Source organism: Schistocerca piceifrons, chromosome 3, assembly GCF_021461385.2.
Source record: "Schistocerca piceifrons isolate TAMUIC-IGC-003096 chromosome 3, iqSchPice1.1, whole genome shotgun sequence".
In the NCBI taxonomy this organism is placed as follows: domain Eukaryota; kingdom Metazoa; phylum Arthropoda; class Insecta; order Orthoptera; family Acrididae; genus Schistocerca; species Schistocerca piceifrons.
The window spans coordinates 111,308,978-111,332,568 of record NC_060140.1 but is presented as its reverse complement, the minus strand read 5'-3'; the positions used below and the strand labels follow the sequence as shown (position 1 = coordinate 111,332,568).

Genomic DNA, 23,591 nt, shown 5'->3' with positions numbered 1-23,591 from the left:
TAGCACAAACACCCAGATTTTGGGACAGTGTTATGAGAGAATCGATAGAAATTAAAATGGCTGACGATCTTATGATCCGTGACACAGGGTACCAGCTAAGCAGAGCCTGGGATCCGGCTCTGGAATTGTTAAAGGAGCAATGGGGCCAGCTGCAACACTACACAAACAGAAGAACCAGAGACATGGAGATGGAAAACGAGCCCCTGACGGACTGCCAGGCGCACCAGACCGAAGATGGAACACCCAGAAGTGGGACTGGTGGGCGCGGACCGCAGAGGGAGCATCCAGAGCCGCAGCAGACGAAAAACGGAGCCTCGCGTGGATCTGCACGGAGATAACTTGGCCTCCGATGTGTGATGGAGTTCGCAGCAGTTATTGCTTTGCCTAGAATGCATGCCGATGTAATGGGTCTTCACATGTAGATTGTCTTCTTGGGAGTCTCCTCAGCACAGTCCTGCAGTGGTAGCTATGCAGCGAGCAGGTGTGGCCAGCGAGTGGTGACGCTGCGCGGCAGTTTGCGGCCCAGCGTCCGGATTTGGGCGTTGTGTGACCGGCCTGCACGTTCGTAAAAGGTGCGGGCGGTCGCCTGGAAGAGGTCACGGAGCAGAGGTACTACCGCGACGTCGTGAAGATGAGCGGTGGGGAAATCGTAAGGCAGGTGTAAGGTCAGCCGAAGGATGTGATTCTGCAGTGCCTCCAGCTTCTTCAGGTTCGTGTCGGCGGCATTCCCCCAGACGACGGCGGCGTGTGGGAGTACAGGGCGGAGCAGCGCCTTGTAGAGAGTGATGCCCAGCTGCGGTGGTAGTTGGGAGCCGGGGTTCAGCACCGGGTAGAGTATGCGGAGCCTGTTCCGCACTTTGTTCTTCACATCGCGGATGTGCGGACCCTACGTGAGTCGGCGGTCGATGGTGACGCTGAGGTAATGCGCCGTTGGACGCCACGGGACAGGGCTGCCACCGACGGTGAGCGGTTGCAGACCTGCAGGAACGAGTCGCCTGGTGACGGTCAGGAACTGCGTCTTGACACCACTGAATTGTAGACTCCACTTGACGGCCCAGGCTGCCAGGGTGTCAACGGCGAGCTGCAGACGGCGGCGCAGGACGGCGGCATTGAGGCTCCTCGTATATAGAGCCGTGTCGTCCGCGTACAGGGCGAGCCGCACACGGTCGGTCTTCGGCGCATCAGAAGTGTACAGCGAGTACAGGAGTGGCCCCAAGACCGAGCCCTGCGGCACACCAGCGTTGATGCGGCGGACGGAGGACAAGCCGTGCGCGGCCCGAACATGGAAGGTCCTATCGGCAAGATAGGAACGGGTGAGACGGACGTACGACGTCGGGACCCCAAGTTCAAAAAGTTTGAATAAGAGGCCGCGGTGCCACACACTGTCGAAAGCACGCGACACGTCCAGGAACACCGCGCCGAAGAACTTGCGCTGCTCGAGGGCGACGAACGCATCTTCCACTAGCCGAAGGAGTTGGTGAATTGCCGAGTGGCCCCTGCGAAAGCCGAACTGCTCTTCGGGCAGGAGGCCTTCCTCGTCAACATGGCGCTGCAGCCTTTCAAAGACCTTGGAGACGGTCGGCAGTAAACTAATAGGTCTGTAGTTCGCGGGCTGGCGCAGATCCTTCCCCATCTTCGGAATCGCCACGATCTCTGCATGCTTCCAGGACTGAGGAAAACTGCAGGACCATAGGATTACATTAAAGACGTCGGCGAGATGAGTGACAGTCACCGGCGGCAACTTCTGTAGTAGGGTGTTGGAAACTTCGTCTGGACCCGCAGCTTTCCTGGGGTTCAGGGCACGCGGGATGGACGACACCTCATCCGCCGTCGTCTCTTCAATGAAGTCATCGTCGTCGCGTGCCTCCAAGTAGCGTGGGAGCCGGTCAGCAACCAGGTCGTCGTGGACAGCGTCGGTCGGGTCTTCGATCGGCGTAAACGCAGCCTCAAAGACGTCTGCGAGGGCATCAGCCTTCGCAGCTGGTTCGCAGACAGCCTGACCATGGACCAGCAGTGGAGGGATACGTTGCGTGTGGCGTAGGAAACGCTTCGTCGTCTGCCAGGCCGTGCCGTCGTCAAGACAGAGGGTGGCGACCTTGTTATTCCAGTCGCGATTGCGATGGTTGTCAATGGCAGCCCGGATGTCCCGACGCATCCTGTTGAGGAGGCGCTTGGTGTCGGCAGTTCTTGTCCTCTGCCACTCCCGGTAGACCCGGTTCTTCTCAGTGATGGCCGCAAGGATGTCCGGCGGCAGCTGTCGGGTGTAGTCAGGCGGAGTGCGAGGTCGGGGCGGCGTTGCTATAGTGGCAGCGTCGATCGTGGTTGCCGCGAAGTGCAGAAGTGCTGCGTCCGCTCCAGCTTCCGCAGGGAGCGTTGCGGCGGCGAGTGAGTCCGTCACGGCTGCTTGAAACCTGTCCCAGTCGATGCCAGCAAGTGAGATGCCTCTCCTGGGCTGTTGGAGGGCGTCCAGGTCTATATCAGAAACCACTGGGACATGATCAGAAGACAGTGCAGTCCTCGTCGTGGCGGTGATCTTATGAGGGATGCCCTTGACGACCGCGATGTCGATTATATCCAGGAGGCCACGGGCAGGGAAGATTGTCGGGTCGTACGGCCCCACCACAAACGCACAGTGACGTTCCGCTACCCAGAGCAGGCAGCGGCCAGCGGCATTGGTGATCCTGGAGTTCCAGGAGACATGTTTACTATTGAAGTCCCCGGCGACGAACACCTGCCCCCTCAAGGAGAGCAGAGCGTCGATGTCAGCAGGGTCCAGTGGACGAGACAGTGGTCGATAGGCAGCGACGAACGTGATGTTGCCCGCCGAAGTGTGAACGACGACACCAGTGGCCTCCAGCGTTGCCAGTGGTGGAAGTTGTATCACGTGATGACGAATGCCATTGCGGACGTAAACGGCTGTCCCACCATCCGCCGTCAGTCGATCGGTGCGATATCTGGAGTCGTTTTCCGCCCTGACGTCGACCCCAGGCTTCAGGTGGGTTGCGTTGATAAGGCAGACGTCGACGGCTTCATCTCGAAGAAATTGGCGAAGTTCGCCAGCTCGAGTGCGGACGCCGTTGGCATTCCACGCGGCGACTGTGAGCCCTCTAACGCTGCCCATGGTGCAGCCACTGAGTGTTGACAGCGGGCGGGGCGGGAGAGGCCATCGGCACTGCAGCGGTGAGTTCCTGCGACAGGACTTCAATCAACTTCGTAGCACTGGTCACCAGGGCAGTGAGCTGCGCGACGAGGTTGACCAGGTCAGCGGCGGAGGCAGCCGGCGCGGCCCCGTCGCTGGAAGGGGGAGGCGTGGCTACGTCGCTGTGAGAGTCCGCCTGGGGCTGCTCGACTGACGGCGCTCAGCGCTAGGCACCCATGGGGCGGTGAGCCCTGCGCCGGCGGTTGGCAGGGCGCGGTCCGGCCGACGTCCCGGGAGAGCCACTAGCAGCTGTGGTGGAGGCGCAGGAGCCTCAGGTGTCGGCACGGCCTCGGATGCGGCAGGGGCAGGAGCAGCCGACGCAGCCGGGACGGCGGAGGGCGCCCCTGACGTTGCCGCCGCGAAAGAGACGCCGGGCCGTCTCGTCGCCGGCTTCTTCGGACGTGGCGCTGGTGTGTGTCCACGTTGGCGGGCGATGGCACGCTTCCACACCTCACATCCACGATAACTGGCCACGTGAGCACCGCCACAGAGTGCACATGTCGGCTTCTCGATGAGCGGACGGGGGCACGCACGTCCTGCGTGGGCGCCGGCGCATACAACACATCTGTCAGGCATCGAGCAGTGGCGCGCGACGTGATTTATCCCCTGGCAGCGAAAGCACTGCACAGGGCCTCTCCGGGAGCGAAGATCTTCGGTCTGAACCGGAACGTCGGCGACCCGCGTCAATTGGTAGAGCTTGCGGTTCTCCACGGTGTCGGAGCAGACGACCAGGAAGAGCGGCATATCATCGCGTGATTTAGGCGACTTCATCTTCACAACTGCCCGGATGTAGAAGAAGCCCAGGTCAGCGAGTTCACGATGCAGGTGATCGGCTTCCATGTTGAACGGGAGGTCGCGGATTACAATCTTCAAGACCTTGTCAGGTGCGGAAGTGTGGGTATAGAATGGGATACCACGCTCAGACGCCTCCTGAGTGACCCGGCGATAATCGTCAGCAGTGCGGAGTGTGACCCTGTACGGGTCACGCCCGGCAGGCTTCACGGTGTACACGGCCGTTGTCCAGCTGCGCAACAACTTCTGCAGTTCCCCATAGGGCGGCCGAAACTGGAGGACCACCGGCGGAAGATGGCAGTCTTTCTTCGGCGCAGGATCGCGAGGCAGCTGGTCTGGCGCGTCAGCGAGCGCGTCGAATGAGTTGGCGACGGCAGTTGGAAGCGTCGTCGAAGACTGCACGCGTCTTGCAGTTCGCCGGGCCGGGACAAAACCATCGGCGTCAGGGGCGAAATCTTGCTTGGCCCTCTTCTCGATCGGCGAGCTGCGAACAGCGGACGTCGCGGCCGTTGCCCTCCTCTTCTGTTTCCCGCTTCGTCCGCGTGGCTGAGGGGCGGTCGAGCTCTCATCTTCAGAATCGGGGAGCGGAGCAGACAGCGCTGCCTTCAAGGTTTCCGGAGCTGTGTGTCCATCAAATCCATAGCCATAGCATCGGTCGTCGTAAGTGGGGGGGCAGATGGGGCCGCCGACGGCGCAAGCGCGGCCGGACGGCGATCTGCCACACCCTTCGCGTCGCTAGCAAGCGCAGGTACGTCCTTCTCGCGGCTGCACATCTCAGTGACTACGCGTGTGTGTGCGTGAGAAAACGGAGCGGCAACGCTCCAACAGGTCGTGGTGAGCGGGCGCGGACCGCAGGGGGGAACGCTTGGTACCCCAGACCGTAGATGAAACCCCCAGGAGCGGGTTTGGTGGGCGCGGACCGCAGAGGGAACACCTAGAACCGCAGCGGACGGAAAACGGAGCAGCAACGCTCCAGCAGGTCGCAGGGAATGGGCGCGGACCACAGAGGAAGCGCCTGCAGCCGTTGGTGGATGGGGAAGGCCGTAGGCATAAATACTGGACCAGGTCCACTCGAGGAGCAGTCTCAGGCCGCACCTGATGAAGGTTACGAGCTACGTGACCGAAATATCGTGCAAGTACGACGCTGATATCCGGGAGAACACCCGACAACCCAAGATGTCAAGAATGGCTTGTAATTACCTGTAAAATCACTTACAGAAACGCTAATATTAACAAAGTGGCCTGACTTAACTAACGGACATAATCACTCATAAAGAATCCCAAATTGCACTTAACTTTAGAGAACAGCGTTAAGGCCCACAGCAGTATTCGGAAGCAATAACGCTACGGCCGGCAGGCAATACGAGCGTTCACTCCCCACAGCTTGAGCAGAGGCTCACTAGCAGACGGTATATATTTATATATAGTCCGACCGGCCTCACAATGAGCAGTCCTGACAAGAATCCATAACCGCACCGACGTCAGGTACGAGCAGACTTAACAAATGGCCAACACAAATAGACTGCAATGAAAACAAGGTCAAATCACAACCACGCTGGAATATATTGCATTCATGCCCCCAAATTCTAATGGAGCAACACTGTAACATTACCCGTCTCCCACCAAATTAGCAGGAAACTTTGAGATCACTTCCAGTAGCCTTAAGGCACTGTCAAGATTGAATAAACATACCAAATCCTTCGGTGACAAATTATTAAACCATCAACTCTACGGCTGCCGGGAGCGTACACAACCGCAACCAGTCCCAAAGCGTTCAATACGTCCTAACATCAGTCTCCTTTAAATAGCCACTGTGGAACCAAGTTCAGAACCATCACCGGCAGCTACCCATGCCACAATAAGCTTCAATAATCTTCTTCGTTAAACATAGAGTAGTGGTCATACGTAACTTGGAGCTTGCAAATTACGATCTGGGAAGCTGTTCAGCGTGAGACGAAGAACCCACCACAATTTTTCACGTCAAAGCGCCCAATGATCGGCACCATACATCCGGCGCGACAAAAGACATGGGCTGCGAGCACGGCGAGGCCCGTGCACCAAGGTTAGGGACGTCGGCTTGTTTTCAACACAAGTCGGCTCGTTGAACACCGATCGGAGACTCTCACGTCACATGTTCACCCGTAAAAACTCCGAGGGGAAGCAGACAAAGATAGCAAGACAGCCGAATATCGATATCAGTGATGCAAGTAGAACAACCTACCGCCAGTCGCCACGGCTCAGACATATACACAGTTTCTAACTTTAAGACTTGGGTTATTGTGTTAAACCTTTAACGCAAGATTATACCTCTTAAAGAGCTAATTGAAAGAGCATCCTAAATTTTTGTATTTGGTCAATAATTGCATGAAATATTGAAAATCAAACTTTTGTTGACCCTGGAAAATGTTAGACAGGCAACTTGAAACTGGAACTAGGACCCGGGTGATCATTTTAGCCGTTTAGTAATATACAGGTTTTTAGGGTTATAAGTCCAGACACTAGGATCATTGGTATCTTAATATGTACCCATCCCAATGTGTTAGCTGTTTTTTTCTCTGTGTCTAACAGTTTTCCCACAAACATGTTACACAATTCACTCCCTGATGTTTCCCACATGGTCGTAACTGCACCACTAACATGACTACGCCTGTCAGTGTAGATTAACAATTTTGTGTCCACGCCTGCACACATCAACCCTAGACCTGCTATCCAGGGGAAAATAATTATTAATGTCTTGCTCTTGCCACGTGTATTTTGATGTACTAACCAACCTAAAAACATACTACTCCTAATAGCTGAAATCGTTAGCCTTCAAATGAAGTAAATACTGATGTAATGTTCAGTAGACTATCCTCAGTTGTCAATGAAAATATCTGTACGTAACCCTTAATACCCTGTATATTTTGAACAGTGCTGCAGGGCTACATTGAACTCAGTTATCATTTGACAGTGCGCGGCCGACCTTTGCTGCTCCAGTTGGCAGTAAACGACTAGGAACTATAGATACCGGCATTGCCGGCTCGTACTGAGTTGGGATTGCCACAGTGCAAAACACCCTCCCTGCTAGTTCTCAAGTATGAATCTTTCCCCGATGCGAAAATTTCGCCTAGTCTGAGGAAACCACAAAACTCTGGTCTATTAATGTGATGGAATTACATTTTCGTGAAGACATTTTAGTCTCAACTTTATCTTCGATAGAAGCTGAAGTTATGAATTAAAATTTGTTCCAAAACCAGGACTCGAACCTCGTCCCCTACTTACTAGGCAGATGTGCTACCCACTACGCCACCCTGACATTGTGGCCAACACAGCTGCCTGGATTACGCCAGTACTAACACTAACAAGATGCAGAGTGGTGTGGATTCAAGTTTGTGTTTTGGAAGGCATGGGAGTAGGGTAACCCATGCATCTGCGTTCACCACAGAGGGAGGGTGATGCAGTGGGTCGTATATCTGCCTGGTAAGCGGGAGAACAGTGTTCAAGTCCTGGCCTTGGCACAAAATTTAATTATTACTTCAGCTTCTATCGTCATCGTAAACTCTGGTCCTAAACAAACATAAGAACAGCTTTCTGACGTACTTGGAGACATTATGCACCCATATGAAAATTTAAGATATCCTACTTTTTTGTTTCTTTGTAGGGAATAGATATTTTAAAGCGTTTTTCTATCCCTATGGAGAGCACAGCGCTGTGGACAGCTGCCTACAGACACTATTTTTCGCAAAAAAACTGTGCAATTTTGGATCTTAAACGTCAGACGGCAAGTGCTTTAAATCTCACCATACACTGATGCGCCAAATCCTTATGACGACGTGCTTTATAGCGTTTTGTTGACACTGATTCGACAAGTCCTACATAGCTTTACGTACGTGGTGCCAGTGTGTAATCTGAGACCACGGAATGCACGTAAATTTCTGGCCAATATTTGTGAGTGAGGTGCTGCGGTCGATAGTGTCCTAGGTGTCTGCCGTCAGGCTCAGCTCAAATGAATTTGGTGGTCGACACGTCAACGTAAGCTCACCCCCAAGCTCCTCTGGCCACTGAAAGACTCCATAGCCGTTGGGGAAGACATGAAGCATGACGGGATGCAAGTGATCCACAGTAATGTTGGCATAGTCCACAGCTGACATGGTGCCTTGAATTACTATCTACCCCATGGAAGCTACCAGCATGTTAATGATCCCATCAGGCTGCATCCATGGCACAGTGCGTGTTTCAAGCAGTCGTTCGATTGGATGAGAGCGTGTCTAGACACGTCGACCAACCTGGTGTACTGAGAAACGCCATTTATCCAAGTAGGTGACTTGTTCCCCTTGATCCGAGGCCCAGTGTCGAAGATCCCGTATCCACCGCAGTCGTAACTGATCATGTCGTTGGATTAACATGGGAACACGTTGGGGACGTCTGCTGTGAACCCTCATCTTCAACAATGTGCTCTGAATGTATGATGCATGTTTCGGCTAGCCGTTCGCTTGTATGACGGCTTAACTGGACACGACCATAGATCTGGTGTAACAATAACATCCAATCAGGCGAGACGTTTCCAATGACCCGAGAGCCAGTCTCGATGATCTCGCGGCCAGGACAGTCGTTATTGAAGATGTCATTGGATCGACATGGGAAAAATGTAGGGATTGTCTGCTGCATATCCCCATGTTCAATAATGTGCGATGGACGATCTGCTGCGAAACATGTGTGCCTGCACTAGAACTGTCCTCTGCCGTCAGGTCTTTCAGAGATCACCGCCTCAAGCTTTCGACCTGCACGTTCTGTGATGAGGCATGGATGTACGACAGATTGTCACCTGCTAGTGTGTTTACTGTCGTTCATCATTCCCTAGAGATGCTCACGACAGCAGCACGCCACATCTTGAAAGGCATCAGTCAATTCGCCTCTCACATAATCTCCGTGATTTAGCTTTATCAAGTTCACCAGACAATCTTTTCTCTGATTGCATTTGCCAGTATTTTCTATGCACACATTTCCTTGTCAGGGAGGAATCCGAATTTATGTGCCTTTGTTCTCACCTTAATTACAACCTTTTACCACCTGTCTCAAACATGGCCGCTTGTTCATTTTCAGTGTATGTGGAATTAATAACAAACGACGTAGACAGATTCAGATGGAGGCTCTTTGCTTAGCTTTGCATTAGCAGTCTGGGAAGGCAGCTGAACGATGTTTTCGAAGCCAGCTCCGGTGGCGTCAAATCGGCCCAACACTGTGTCCCCAGACGTGGAACCGCGTGGTTGGCCGTTTCGTATCCAAGCGTTGGTCCCCCTTCAAAATTTCATCCATTCAACGGAACGGAAAAATTTCAGGCCTAGAGAAGCGGGCGTTTCCTCTCCTGTCTTATAACCGGAGAGAACGCTTGCTCTTTCTAAATGAAGCAGTCCGCAGATTGGTCAATATTCCCCCCATAAAGTCTGGTCGCGCTCTATATGCTAAGGCGAAAAAGTTCAGCTTTTGGAGAGAAGTTACCGGGAGGTGGACGAGACCAGTCACAGCAAGCAGTCGCTGCTCCGTGAGCATATGAGTGATGATTTTTGGAGGAGAGTTAGTTTTGATTTCGATTTAGGTTTCTCTATAACGTTGAAACTCCGTCGTTACGAGCTGTGCTGTGTTTTCGCGAATGACGATTTTAGTATCGTCTTTACAAAAATTCAGCTGGAACAGAATTCGGTGTCTGATCGGCCACGAGGCACTTAGTGCAACGTATGCCCAGTCGATTACCATGGTTCGTTTCGCTCTGAGTCTGGCTTTGAATGATCAGTTACGCACGTCTCGTACAAATTTATTCGCCTGGCGCCAGCAGCGCTAATTCGGATTACTTGGCTTGTCGCCGGCCGCTTGCCACCTTTCCGTTGATGGCAAGCTTCGAACACACTGACTTTTGCGCGCTTTAATTTTCCGGAAATCCTCTATTCTGTCGTTCCGTTCCACAAACTCGAATTCTTTCAAGTAACTTCTCTGCAAGGTCCACACTTTTATAATGATTATCCATGCAGAGGTGACGCCACTTCCATGAAAAGGTGTCAGTAGTTCCATCACTGTTTTTGCTAACGGCTTTCCAGCGCCGGAATATATTCCGGATGAGGAAAGGTATCTCGTAATCGAATCACACAGCAACTGAATGAGTATGTTGTATTTCGCAATTTTCGACGGATTTTAAACTTTAAAATTTAATCATCCACGCCACGGTGTCATTCCTTCATCAATTGAGATGTTTTGACTTAGATTAAACGTTTCTTTAAACTTTTTGGAAAAATAATAAATCACGAATTGCACTTCGACAAGCCGGTCGGTATTATCCGGTTTATTATTGCTGTCGAGAAAATGTAAAAATGATAATATTTGTCTCAATCGGTTGTGGGACATCGTTTTGCGAAATATCGGATTCGTTGACCAATAATCATCGAGCCATGCTCTTTTTTTTTTTTTTTTTTTTTTTTTTTTTTTTTTTTTTTTTTTTTTTTTTTTTACAATTCCCATAAGAATAACAAGCCCAAACCACTTTCTGAGTTCGGGTCCCGTAACGTTGACAATTTTTTTTTTTTAATCCAGTTTCCTTCTGTTGCAATTTTGACTGTAGTACATGTTGGTTTCGTTGCTAATATATTGAAATAGATCGTTCCCAACATATAATTCTACGATATCCTCTACGCTCTGCGTATCTTTGGGAAACAAGTTTAGACCCGGAGATCCTTCAAATTTAGTATTGGTCCTCAGTAAATCATAGTCTATCTTCTTCGTCTGATTCATCCGAATCAGTTAGCACCTGTAGGGTTCGCCGAATTCTTCTTGGACGTATTTCAATACCTTCCCACGATACTGCTTCACTTTCATTTTTTTGATATCCAGTGTCTTCTTCCCAATCTGCCAAGTCGTCCGGAACGTCATACAAGACGTCCGCGCGTGCATGGTAAATAATGTTATTGTCTCTTTAAAAAAAATGATTCAAATAGCTCTGAGCACTATGGGACTTAACTTCTAAGGTCATCAGCCCCCTAGAACTTAGAACTACTTAAACCTAACTAACCTAAGGACATCACACACATCCATGCCGGAGGCAGGATTCGAACCTGCGACCGTTGCGGTCACGCGGTTCCAGACTGAAGCGCCTAGAACCGCACGGCCACATCGGCCGGCCATTGTCTCTTTCGTCCGCCATGATGAAAGGGCACAAGTACTTATAAAAACAAAAACATTGTTGACGTGTGTAACTTACTGTTACCTAAACAAAACACCAACAGAATGTAAAAGATACTAAAGTGCTGTCGCCAGCCACTGCGTTATACTATGCTCACGACACCACTGTCGTGTCGCCGGACGGCATGGTATTAATGGGAAGTGGTGAATTTTGCTTTCGAGTATTTGTGTGTGAGTAGCTGCGCATCCATGTAGAGCTCCCTTATCCCACTCGTCCTTTTGCTGACAAATGATCGGTACGTTACTATTCTTAACTCTTATGGGACCATAGGTTTAGTATTGTTATGTGTGTTCCATGTAAATGTGGTCTCAGGGGTACACTCCATTTGTGAAATAAATATCAATAACAGATCTACTTAGTTCGGTAACCTTCTCTAAGGGCACCACAAAACATATCCCCATGACCTATAACGTTTAGCGTCCTGAACGCTGTGACAGAAAATTACTTAATATGTTACCAAAGTTTGACACCTGACCGTTTGTTCTGGAGTTCAATAATTAAAATTCTGTTGCTCAGTTTTGTCTTTTGCATGAGAGAGTAGGGCTACTAATCAATTAAAATGTCATGGAAATTTAGACAGCTTGGCGCTCAGGGCCGAATAAATAATGTTATTTACAATGTTTGTGCACATTTAGCATTCAGCTACCAATGTCCTTGTCAGAAGGCCAAGTGATCCAGTTGTATCAGAAGTGGGAACCACTTTTAAAGTTTACCAGCTTCTCCATTTCCAAGATTCTCATTCCTAGGTTCCAGACCATAAGAATCTGTCCTTTGTCTTAAACCAGCAGCCTTCGATACTTGTGTCTCATTGTAGCTGCTGGTATGATCTCCACTTGCAAGACGGCAGATCCTCTGGCCTCATCATACACTTATTAAAGGACATCAAACAAGCCTATCTTGTTGTTGTTGTGGTCTTCAGTCCTGAGACTGGTTTGATGCAGCTCTCCATGCTACTCTATCCTGTGCAAGCTTCTTCATCTCCCAGTACCTACTGCAACCTACATCCTTCTGAATCTGCTTAGTGTATTGATCTCTTGGTCTCCCTCTACGATTTTTACCCTCCACGCTGCCCTCCAATGCTAAATTTGTGATCCCTTGATGCCTCAAAACATGTCCTACCAACCGATCCCTTCTTCTAGTCAAGTTGTGCCACAAACTTCTCTTCTCCCCAATCCTATTCAATACCTCCTCATTAGTTATGTGATCTACCCACCTTATCTTCAGCATTCTTCTGTAGCACCACATTTCGAAAGCTTCTATTCTCTTCTTGTCCAAACTGGTTATCGTCCATGTTTCACTTCCATACATGGCTACACTCCATACAAATACTTTCACAAAAGACTTCCTGACACTTAAATCTATACTCGATGTTAACAAATTTCTCTTCTTCAGAAACGATTTCCTTGCCATTGCCAGTCTACATTTTATATCCTCTCTACTTCGACCATCATCAATTATTTTACTCCCTAAATAGCAAAACTCCTTTACTACTTAAAGTGTCTCATTTCCTAATCTAATCCCCTCAGCATCATCCGATTTAATTTGACTACATTCCATTATCCTCGTTTTGCTTTTGTTGATGTTCATCTTATATCCTCCTTTCAAGACACTGTCCATTCCATTCAACTGCTCTTCCAAGTCCTTTGCTGTCTCTGACAGAATTACAATGTCATCGGCGAACCTCAAAGTTTTTATTTCTTCTCCATGGATTTTAATACCTACTCCGAATTTTTCTTTTGTTTCCTTTACTGCTTGCTCAATATACAGATTGAATAACATCGGGGAGAGGCTACAACCCTGTCTCACTCCTTTCCCAACCACTGCTCCCCTTTCATGCCCCTCGACTCTTATAACTGCCATCTGGTTTCTGTACAAATTGTAAATAGCCTTTCGCTCCCTGTATTTTACCCCTGCCACCTTCAGAATTTGAAAGAGAGTATTCCAGTTAACGTTGTCAAAAGCTTTCTCTAAGTCTACAAATGCTAGAAACGTAGGTTTGCCTTTTCTTAATCTTTCTTCTAAGATAAGTCGTAAGGTTAGTATTGCCTCACGTGTTCCAACATTTCTACGGAATCCAAACTGATCTTCCCCGAGGTCCGCTTCTATCAGTTTTTCCATTCGTCTGCAAAGAATTCGTGTTAGTATTTTGCAGCTGTGGCTTATTAAACTGATTGTTCGGTAATTTTCACATCTGTCAACACCTGCTTTCTTTGGGATTGGAATTATTATATTCTTCTTGAAGTCTGAGGGTATTTCGCCTGTTTCATACATCTTGCTCACCAGATAGTAGAGTTTTGTCAGGACTGGCTCTCCCAAGGCCGTCAGTAGTTCCAATGGAATGTTGTCTACTCCGGGGGCCTTGTTTCGACTCAGGTGTTTCAGTGCTCTGTCAAACTCTTCACGCAGTATCGTATCTCCCATTTCATCTTCATCGACATGCTCTTCCATTTCCATTTCCATAAGTCCATTGTCCTCAAGTACATCGCCCTTGTATAGATCCTCTATATACTCCTTCCACCTTTCTGCTTTCCCTTCTTTGCTTAGAACTGGGTTTCCATCTGAGCTCTTGATGTTCATAGAAGTGGTTCTCTTGTCTCCAAAGGTCTCTTTAATTTTCCTGTAGGCAGTATCTATCTTACCCCTAGTGAGATAAGCCTCTACATCCTTACATTTGTCCTCTAGCCATCCCTGCTTATCCATTTTGCACTTCCTGTCGATCTCATTTTTGAGACGTTTGTATTCCTTTTTGCCTGCTTCATTTATTGCATTTTCATATTTTCTCCTTTCATCAATTAAATTGAATATTTCTTGTGTTACCCAAGGATCTCTACTAGCCCTCGTCTTTTTACCTACTTGATCCTCTGCTGCCTTCACTACTGCATCCCTCAAAGCTACCCATTCTTCTTCTACTGTATTTCTTTCCCCCATTCCTGTCAATTGTTCCCTTATGCTCTCCCTGAAACTCTGTACAACCTCTGGTTCCTTCAGTTTATCCAGGTCCCATCTCCTTAAATTCCCGCCTTTTTGCAGTTTCTTCAGTTTCAATCTGCAGTTCATAACCAATAGATTGAGGTCAGAATCCACATCTGCCCCTGGAAATGTCTTACAATTTAAAACCTGGTTCCTAAATCTCTGTCTTACCATTATGTAATCTATCTGATACCTTTTAGTATCTCCAGGATTCTTCCAGGTATACAACCTTCTTTCATGATTCTTGAACCAAGTGTTAGCTATGATTAAGTTATGCTCTGTGCAAAATTCTACAAGGCGGCTTCCTCTTTCATTTCTTCCCCCCAATTCATATTCACCTACTATGTATCCTTCTCTCCCTTTTCCTACTGACGAATTCCAGTCACCCATGACTGTTAAATTTTCGTCTCCCTTAACTACCTGAATAATTTCTTTTATCTCGTCATACATTTCATCAATTTCTTCATCATCTGCAGAGCTAGTTGGCATATAAACTTGTACTACTGTAGTAGGCATGGGCTTTGTGTCCATCTTGGCCACAATAATGCGTTCACTATGCTGTTTGTAGTAGCTAACCCGCACTCCTATTTTTTTATTCATTATTAAACCTACTCCTGCATTACCCCTATATGATTTTGTATTTATAACCCTGTAATCACCTGACCAAAAGTCTTGTTCCTCCTGCCACCGAACTTCACTAATTCCCACTATATCTAACTTTAACCTATCCATTTCCCTTTTTAAATTTTCTAACCTACCTGCCCGATTAAGGGATCTGACATTCCACGCTCCGATCCGTAGAACGCCAGTTTTCTTTCTCCTGATAACGACGTCCTCTTGAGTAGTCCCCGCCCGGAGATCCGAATGGGGGACTATTTTACCTCCGGAATATTTTACCCAAGAGCACGCCATCATCATTTAATCATGCAGTAAAACTGCATGTCCTCGGGAAAAATTACGGCTGTAGTTTCCCCTTGCTTTCAGCCGTTCGCAGCACCAGCACAGCAAGGCCGTTTTGGTTAATGTTACAAGGCCAGATCAGTCAATCATCCAGACTGTTACCCCTGCAACTACTTAAAAGGCTGCTGCCCCTCTTCAGGAACCACATGTTTGTCTGGCCTCTCAACAGATACCCCTCCGTTGTGGTTGCACCTACAGTACGGCCATCTGTATCGCTGGGGCACGCAAGCCTCCCCACCAACGGCAAGGTCCATGGTTCATGGGGGGGGGGGGGGGGGAAGCCTATCTTGCGTTTATAAAATTTAAGTTCGCACACATGCAAATTAATGTCTTTTTGCTCCTGTGTCATGCAAAGTATGTAATGAGATGCTATGTACCGAAAGTACATGATAGAGAGTAGGATGCAGTTTCATTATTAGGAAACGAGCGAGAACTTTTGGGCTGTGAGGAGGCCAACCACTCGCAATAGCAGGAGGTGGGGAAGGACATCCTGTCTACATCAACATCTACATATATACTCCGCTAGCCACCAAACGGCGTGTGGCGGAGGACACAATTCGCGCCAAAGTCATATCCCCCCCCCCCCCCCATCTCTGTTCCACTCGCGGATAGCGCGCGGATAAAACGACTTGTCTGAACGCCTCAGTACGAGCTCTTATTTCCATTATCTTTGAATGATGATCATTACGCGATTTGAAAGTTGGTGGTAATAATATATGTTCTACATCCTCAGCGAAGATTGGATTTCGGAATTTAGTGAGCAGCCCCTTCCGTTTAGCGCGTCGTCTATCTGCAACTGTATCCCACTTCATATTTTCTATGAGATTTGTAACGCTCTCGCGACGGCTAAATGTACCAGTCACGAATCTTGCCGCTCTTCTTTGGACCTTCTCAATCTCTTGAATCAGACCCAACTGGTAAGGGTCCCATTCGGACGAACAATACTCCGCTTCAGGATTCAACCAATAAACCGCAATCTAGAGTTCGCCTTACCCGTTGCTTGTGTAATCTGATCATTCCATTTGAGATCATTTCGAATAGTCACACCCAAATACTTCACTCATGTTATCGTTTCCAAAGACTGATCATTTATTTTGTACTCGTACATTAATGGGAGTCTTCGCCTTGTTATACGCAGTAGGTTACACTTACTAATATTGAGAGGTAACTGCCAGTCATTACACCACGCATTTATTTTCTGCAAATCCTCATTGATTTGTTCACAACTTTCGTGTGATACTACTTTCCTGTAGACAACAGCATCATCGGCAAACAGTCTAAGGCCGCTGTCAATACCATCAACCAGATCGTTTATGTAAATCGTAAAAAGCAGAGGACCTATTACGCTGCCCTGGGGCACACCTGAAGTTGCGCTTGTTGCTGTTGAAGTCACCCCGTTCAGGACGACATATTGCTCTCTGTCTGTTAGAAAAAATTCTATCCAACCGCATCTGTCATTGGATAGACCGTAAGCGCGCACTTTTTGGAGCAAGCGACAGTGCGGAACTGAGTCGAGCGCTTTTCGAAAGTCGAGAAATATGGCATCAACCTGGGAGCCGGTATCTAGAGCCTGTTGTATATCATGCACAAAGAGGGCCAGCTGTATCTTGCATGACCGCTGTTTCCTAAAACCGTGCTGGTTTCTGCAGATGAGCTCCTCAGAATCTAGATAGGTCATTATGTCTGAACACAAAATATGTTCCATGATTCTACAACAAATTGATGTCAGTGAAATTATGTCAGTGAAATTGGCCGATAATTATGTGCATCCGATTTTCTACCCTTTTCATAGATTACTATGACCTGGGCCTTCTTCCAGTCCCGTGGAACTTTCCGCCAGTACAATTATCTCTGATAGATGACGGATAAGAATGGTGCTATATTTGTAGCATAGTCAACATAAAATCTTACAGGGATACCATCTGGGCCAGATGCCTTTCTGGCGTCTAAGGATCTTAACTGTTTTACAATCCCAGTTACACGAAACACTATGTCAGCCATGTGCGATACACTGGGGATTTAGGACGGAGTACTGACCCATTGGCAGCTTTTTCTTTTGACGTCGGGTCTCAAGGGCCAGAACGACGTACGACCGCTGTTTTTACAATGGTTGGGGGCAGTTCTTCGCGAAAGCATCTTCTTTTGGGCAAGAACTCGCCAGCTCAGCATCACGGCTGTAGTATCGTTTGGGATGCTTCGGCGAAATGGGGCCGAGCTCCACGGGGTAGCCGACAGAATGGCGCCGCACGAAACCTTACCATATTCCATTGGCACCTTGTGAGACCTTGCCCACTCGTCGCTAATAGGGTGCCTAAGGGATGCAGCCTTCTCGGAATGCTATACAACGATTCAAACAAATGACATTGGTAGTTTTATTTCTATAAAGCAACTGACAACAGTTAACTTTGATTACAGCAAACACAGTAGTAGTAGTAGTAGTAGTAGCAGCTTCATTCATCCGAAACACAGTAGTAGTAGTAGTAGTAGTAGCAGCAGCTTCATTCATCCGTAGATCTCTTTTTACAAGGTTACAGGACGTGTTAAAGTATTTACAAATTTAGACCAATTTAAAATAAGCTAATTCATATACACATATATTTACAGACTTCTAGTTAGACATAATCATTAGATTTACTTCTGGTACAGGTACACACTAGTTTTTTTTACAAATAACTTATTAAATAATGTAATGCCACACCGTTCACTCATATCTCACTATCACTATACACACGTTGTTTCATAACACTTGACTCAACGGTCGGCCGGAGTGGCCGTGTGGTTCTAGGCGCTACAGTCTGGAACCGAGCGACCGCCACGGTCGCAGGTTCGGATCCTGCCTCGGGCATGGATGTGTGTGATGTCCTTAGGTTAATTAGGTTTAACCAGTTCTAAGTTCTAGGCGACTGATGACCTCAGAAGTTAAGTTGCACAGTGGTCAGACCAATTTGAACTTGACTCACCACACACTCGCAGACACACACACACACACACACACACACACACACACACACTGGTGATTCTGGGCCATTTTCTGTACCGCAACTTCCCATTTGTTATCCTGAAAAACTGAGTCAGCATCCCTCCATAATGAGTGAGATGTTGAGCTCAGAAAGAGGAAGAGGTATTGGTATTTTGCTATGCATAGCTTGGGGGTAAGTATTTCTAGAAAGGAAAAAAGGAGGAAAAAAACATAAAGTGAAGGAGTTCTGTGGAATGTTGAATGTTTCATAATCATTATGATTATTATTTACTTGAAGAACATTTTTTTATCAAACCGCTACTCGCTAGCGACAGGTGATATGAAAACAGTAAAGTTCTTGCTATGCACAAAAGCCTAGTGAACACTTGCTACGGATCACGACAACCTGATAGCGTAGCACAAATGTCCGTTGCAGACTGGGCCGATCTGGGCGGCGAGGCGGAGTGGTGTGTCGGATGGGATATCCGTATCCCTCGTTTTGTTTCAAAGGACCGGGACTGCTTGAGCCCATACCTTCTGTCGAATAATATAGGGTTTCGGAATGATGGGTTTGGGAAGGAATCATGAATAGTGTCTCTTTGGTTGTTGGTAGGATGGTTTTGGAAAGATATTTCTGGGATGATTTAGGGTGTGGATTGATCTGAGATTGGGATAGGATCGGATATCGGCGTCTTCTTGGCTTCTCTCGCCACCCGACTGCGTTGTGGCTCGGCGAACGAGGTCCCCCCCTTGAGGAGGGCGGCGAGATCGTTCCCGGCGTCTCGTGGTAAGGTTTGGACGTCTGTTGTGAAACAGCCTTCTTCTTTTCTTCGTTGGAGACCAGGGCTGCGTTTTCCTTGGTGGCAGCCTCAACCTTTTTGGAGGCGGCCAATGCAAGCAACCCTTCCAAATCCTTGGAGATCCGCACCGCCAACTTCTTCTTGGGAGGCGGCGGTGCTGGTTCTGGGTCCGTTTCCATTGCGTCCATTTTTTTTCTATGGGCTCCCGCCCCGATGGGGATGGGGCAGGTGAGGTGAGTCGCAAGGCTTTGGTGGCAGAAACCACTTCAGCCCGCAGCCGCTGGATTTCCCGATGAGCCGCTGCCAACTGGTCTCGTAGGGCGGTCCTCTCTGCCGCGAATGCGGCTTTGAGGTCCGCTATCGCGTCTTCTGTGGCCGCACGAAGCTTGTTGTGCGGCACAGCGTCATCATGGAGGCGTCTTTCGGGGGGCGGAGGGGCCCCCTGGTGCTGCTGGTCTGTTCCTGCCGCAGCCGCTGGCCCGCGGTCGGAACAGTTTCTTCGTCTCTTCCTCTTCCTCTTCTTGTTGCCTCCGTGACCCCAGTTAGCAATGTAACTGCAGCCACGAAAGCTCGCGACGTGCTTTCCTCCGTAGTTTGCGCACTTCGGCGCTACGTCTCGCGGCTTTGTGCAGTCGCGGGTGTCGTGCGGCTCCGCGCACTTCATGCACACCACTTGGTTTCGCCGGCAGTATTTAGCCACGTGGCCAATCTGCTGGCAGCAGAAGCACTGCACATCTCGACGTGGTTTGCCGCCACCGAAGCCGAGCGCCTCACTAAAGACACGCTCCATTACGGCGGCAGCAAGGCGGCGGCTCGGCCTCCCATCTCTTCTGGGCGGCATCTGAGCCACAACAGCGACGGCAGCAACAGGACCAGCACCAAGCGCTCCGCTCTAGTCAGCGTCTCCCCACACAGTGGCCGCCGGCCTGGCAAGGAGTTGCGTTTATATTCACTCCTTCCAGGTGTCGCTTTTGGCGCGGCGCGGTCCAGTTCCGCCCACCATTGGCCGACGTTTCCTCACCACCTTCTCTGGCTTTCTGCTCGTCTTAGTTCTAGCGCTTGTGGTTACGGCAGAACACACCTGTCGCCTGAAAACACGCAAAGTCCTGGTGGAGGCTGTGAGAGGCTGCTCAACGGTTATGCCAGCTGCCACCGCCTCGATTTGGAGGGAAGGAGTGGTAATGGCGTCTAGGTTGACGGAGTACAACAATGAGAGTCTAGACGAATTTCGTTTGTAAGGCCATGATTGGTGAACGCTTTGTTTACGTCCGTGATTGGCAGTTTTTGCTCAAGCGGAGCGGTCGTCCTTTGGGCGCTGGTCATAAGAGAATTTACGGAGTCGCCTATTGGTCGCCGCAATACTCGCTTGCGTACTTCGTCGCCCTTGCTCCAGAGTAGTTCCATTGCCAGTCTCACTAATCCGTCGTCCTAGACAGCCTTCGATCGATCTGCAGGCAGCGGCCGACGACGAGTAGCAGCCGACATCAGCAGGCCGCCTTGTTCCGTACTATCAGTAATACACGCAGCTCCGGCAGCCCAAACTCTAATTGATGTTTCTCAGTGGTGGCATTTATAGGACCACCTAGCTTCCTTAGGTGATATCGTGATACTGCATCCGATTCCCCACCTGTTTATCGATATTATACATTCACCGGTTCTCTTCGTTCCGCCCTTTCACAGTACAGAAGCACACCATACTTCATGTAGTGTCGTTTGTACTAGGTCCTTTCCAAAATCTGTATCAAGTGAGGACTACTTACACTGCTGGTTATTAAAATTGCTACACCAAGAAGAAATGCAGATGATAAACGGGTATTCATTGGACAAATATACTAGAACTGACATGTGATTACATTTTCACGCAATTTCGGTGAATAGAAACTGAGAAATCAGTACCCAGAACAACCACCTCTGGCCATAATAACGGCCTTGATACGCCTGGGCATTTAGTCAAACAGAGCTTGGATGGCGTGTACAGGTACAGCTGCCCATGCAGCCTCAACACGATGCCACAGTTCATCAACAGTAGTGACTGGCGTATTGTGACGAGCCAGTTGCTCGGCCACCATTGACCAGACGTTTTCAATTGGTGAGAGATCTGGAGAACGTGCTGGCCAGGGCAGTAGTCGAACATTTTCTGTATCCAGAAAGCCCCGTAAGGGACCTGCAACATGCGGTCTTGCATTATCCTACTGCAAACTTGGGTTTCGCAGGGATCGAAAGAAGGGTAGAGCCACGGGTCGAAAACATCTGAAATGTATCGTCCACTGTTCAAAGTGCCGTCAATGAGAACGAGAGGTGACCGAGACGTGTAACCAATGGCACCCCATACCATCACGCTGGGTGATACGCCAGTATGGCGATGACGAATACACGCTTCCAATGTGCGTTCTCCGCGATGTCGCCAAACACGGATGCGACCATCATGATGCTGTAGACAGAAGCTGATTCATCCGAAAAAATGACGTTTTGCCATTCGTCCACCCAGGTTCGTCGTTGAGTACACCATCGCAGGCGCTCCTGTCTGTGATGCAGCGTCAAAGGTAACCGCAGCCATGGTCTCCGGGCTGATAGTCCATGCTGCTGCAAACGTCGTCGAACTGTTCGTGCAGATGGTTGTTGTCTTGCAAACGTCCCCATCTGTTGACTCATGGATCGAGACGTGGCTGCACGATCCGTTACAGCCATGCGGATAAGAAGCCTGTCATCTCGACTGCTAGTGATACGAGGCCATTGGGATCCAGCACGGCGTTCCGTATTACCCTCCTGAACCCACCGATTCCATATTCTGCTAACAGTCATGGGATCTCGACCAACGCGAGCAGCAATGTCGCGATACGATAAACCGCAATCGCGATAGGCTACAATCCGACCTTTAGCAAAATCGGAAACGTGATGGTACGCATTTCTCCTCCTTACACGAGGCATCACAACAACGTTTCACCAGGCAACGCCGGTCAGCTGCTGTTTGTATATGAGAAATTGGTTGGAAACTTTCCTCATGTCAGCACGTTGTAGGTGTCGCCACCGGCGCCAACCTTGAGTGAATGCTCTGAAAAGCTAATCATTAGCATATCACAGCATCTTCTTCCTGTCGGTTAAATTTCGCGTCTTTAGCACGTCATCGTCGTGGTGTAGCAATTTTAATGGCCAGTAGTGTACATGTTTGGTTTATGTTAATATACAGAGTGAGCACAAAGTCTTGTCCTGATTATAAAAATTTATAACACAATAACCGTTTGACATAATAAGATACATTTGATGCCGTTACATAGATTAGTGTTACTAGTTGTTTTTAATACCACTTACGTTAGTAAACCTCAACCTGTGCTCCCTTGGTGGCTCGGAGAATGTCGAGGCGGTATTCCAATTCCCGCCAGGTGTTTCGTAACATGTGTTCTGTCACAGTACCCACAGCAGCTTGTATTCTAGCCTTCACTTCGTCGACGTCAGCAACTGGTGTGACGAAAACTCTGTCCTTGATATAGCCCCAGAAAAAAAGTCAAGGGACCTAATATATGGAGAGCGGGGTGGCAAGGTTGTTGCGCCGTTCCTTCCAATCCACAGATGCGGACATTACTCCCCTCTCCAGACATTACTCCCCTGACTTTCTTTTCTGTGGCTATATCAAAGACAGAGTCTTCGTCACACCAGTTGCGGACATCGGCGAACTGACGGCTAGGATACAAGCTGCTGTGGGTAGTGTGACAGAACACATGTTACGAAACACCTGGCGGGAATTGGAATACCACCTCGACATTCTCCGAGCCACCAAGGGAGCACAGGTTGAGGTTTACTAACGTAAGTGGTATTAAAAACAACTAGTAACACTAATCTATGTAACGGCATCAAATGTATCTTATTATGTCAAACGGTTATTCTGTTATAAATTTTTATAATCAGGGCAAGACTTTGTGCTCACCCTGTATATGTTAGTTCCTTGTACAAATTCATTACCAACTTTGTATCCTATTTAAAGGAAATAAAAGTAAATGTCATTCTTTAGCATGGCATTTATCTGTTAAACAATCAAACTTACCAGAATCCTTTCCCATTATCATTTCTGGTGGGTAACTCTGATCAACTGTATAAGGGCCATTATAAGGCCGCGTTACACATCTTGTGCAGATTCACTTGGATGTAATCTGTATAACATTGCGAATCTTGCGTATTAATTAATAGTCCCACTATAGTAAATACGCGGCTAGTTTCCACATTCGTCCTTGTCCTTACCGCGTCTGCTGCGCATTAGTCTCGGGTGGACAGTTGTCATCACGTTTTGGGTCTCCATTCAATGCTCTGTATGTATATGGACCACTTTGGTTAACTCTCCGTACAAACCAAAAAACCATTTCCACCAATTTCCAGTTACTGATGGGGTAACAAGTTGGTTTTAACAATCGATTCACTAGTCCATTGTTTTCTCGCTCATTAACTTTTTTTTTCCCCCAGACGAATAACACAATCGAAGGAAACTACTCTCATGTCAGCTGTACGAATGTTTTCACTCACTCTCTGTGTTTGAGTGTTTTCACTTAATTAAGGTGACCATATTTTATAACTGCTTACTACTTGGACTGCAATTATGATCTGTAATTGTGACACACTGTTAAAGCTTGCAACGAAATTAAAAGTAGGCACTGATTGATAATTTAAAATGCAGGCATATACATAGTTACTGTATAATTATAACACACTTAGATC

General features: G+C 48.5%; 1 protein-coding gene across 1 annotated transcript; it reads right to left on the bottom strand.

Moving 5' to 3' along the window:
• Positions 1–3,441: 3,441 nt before the first annotated feature.
• On the bottom strand, positions 3,442–19,066 carry LOC124788437. The gene is made up of 3 exons (XM_047255708.1): positions 18,806–19,066; positions 4,114–4,594; positions 3,442–3,665 (listed from the first exon to the last, which is right to left on the bottom strand). The coding sequence occupies exons 1-3, from the start codon at positions 19,064–19,066 to the stop codon at positions 3,442–3,444; spliced, it is 966 nt and encodes a 321-aa protein (XP_047111664.1).
• Between the last annotated feature and the right edge of the window lie 4,525 nt (positions 19,067–23,591).

What these genes read in the sequence shown, in the direction of transcription:
- LOC124788437 (XM_047255708.1), bottom strand. Translation starts at nt 19,066, where the DNA reads ATGGAAACGGACCCAGAACCAGCACCGCCGCCTCCCAAGAAGAAGTTG. An exon ending in GTTCGCCGAGCCACAACGCA is followed by an intron (nt 4,595 to 18,805) that starts GTCGGGTGGCGA and finishes GAAACCTTGAAG; the next exon opens with GCAGCGCTGTCTGCTCCGCT. An exon ending in TCAGGAGGCGTCTGAGCGTG is followed by an intron (nt 3,666 to 4,113) that starts GTATCCCATTCT and finishes TCACGTGGCCAG; the next exon opens with TTATCGTGGATGTGAGGTGT.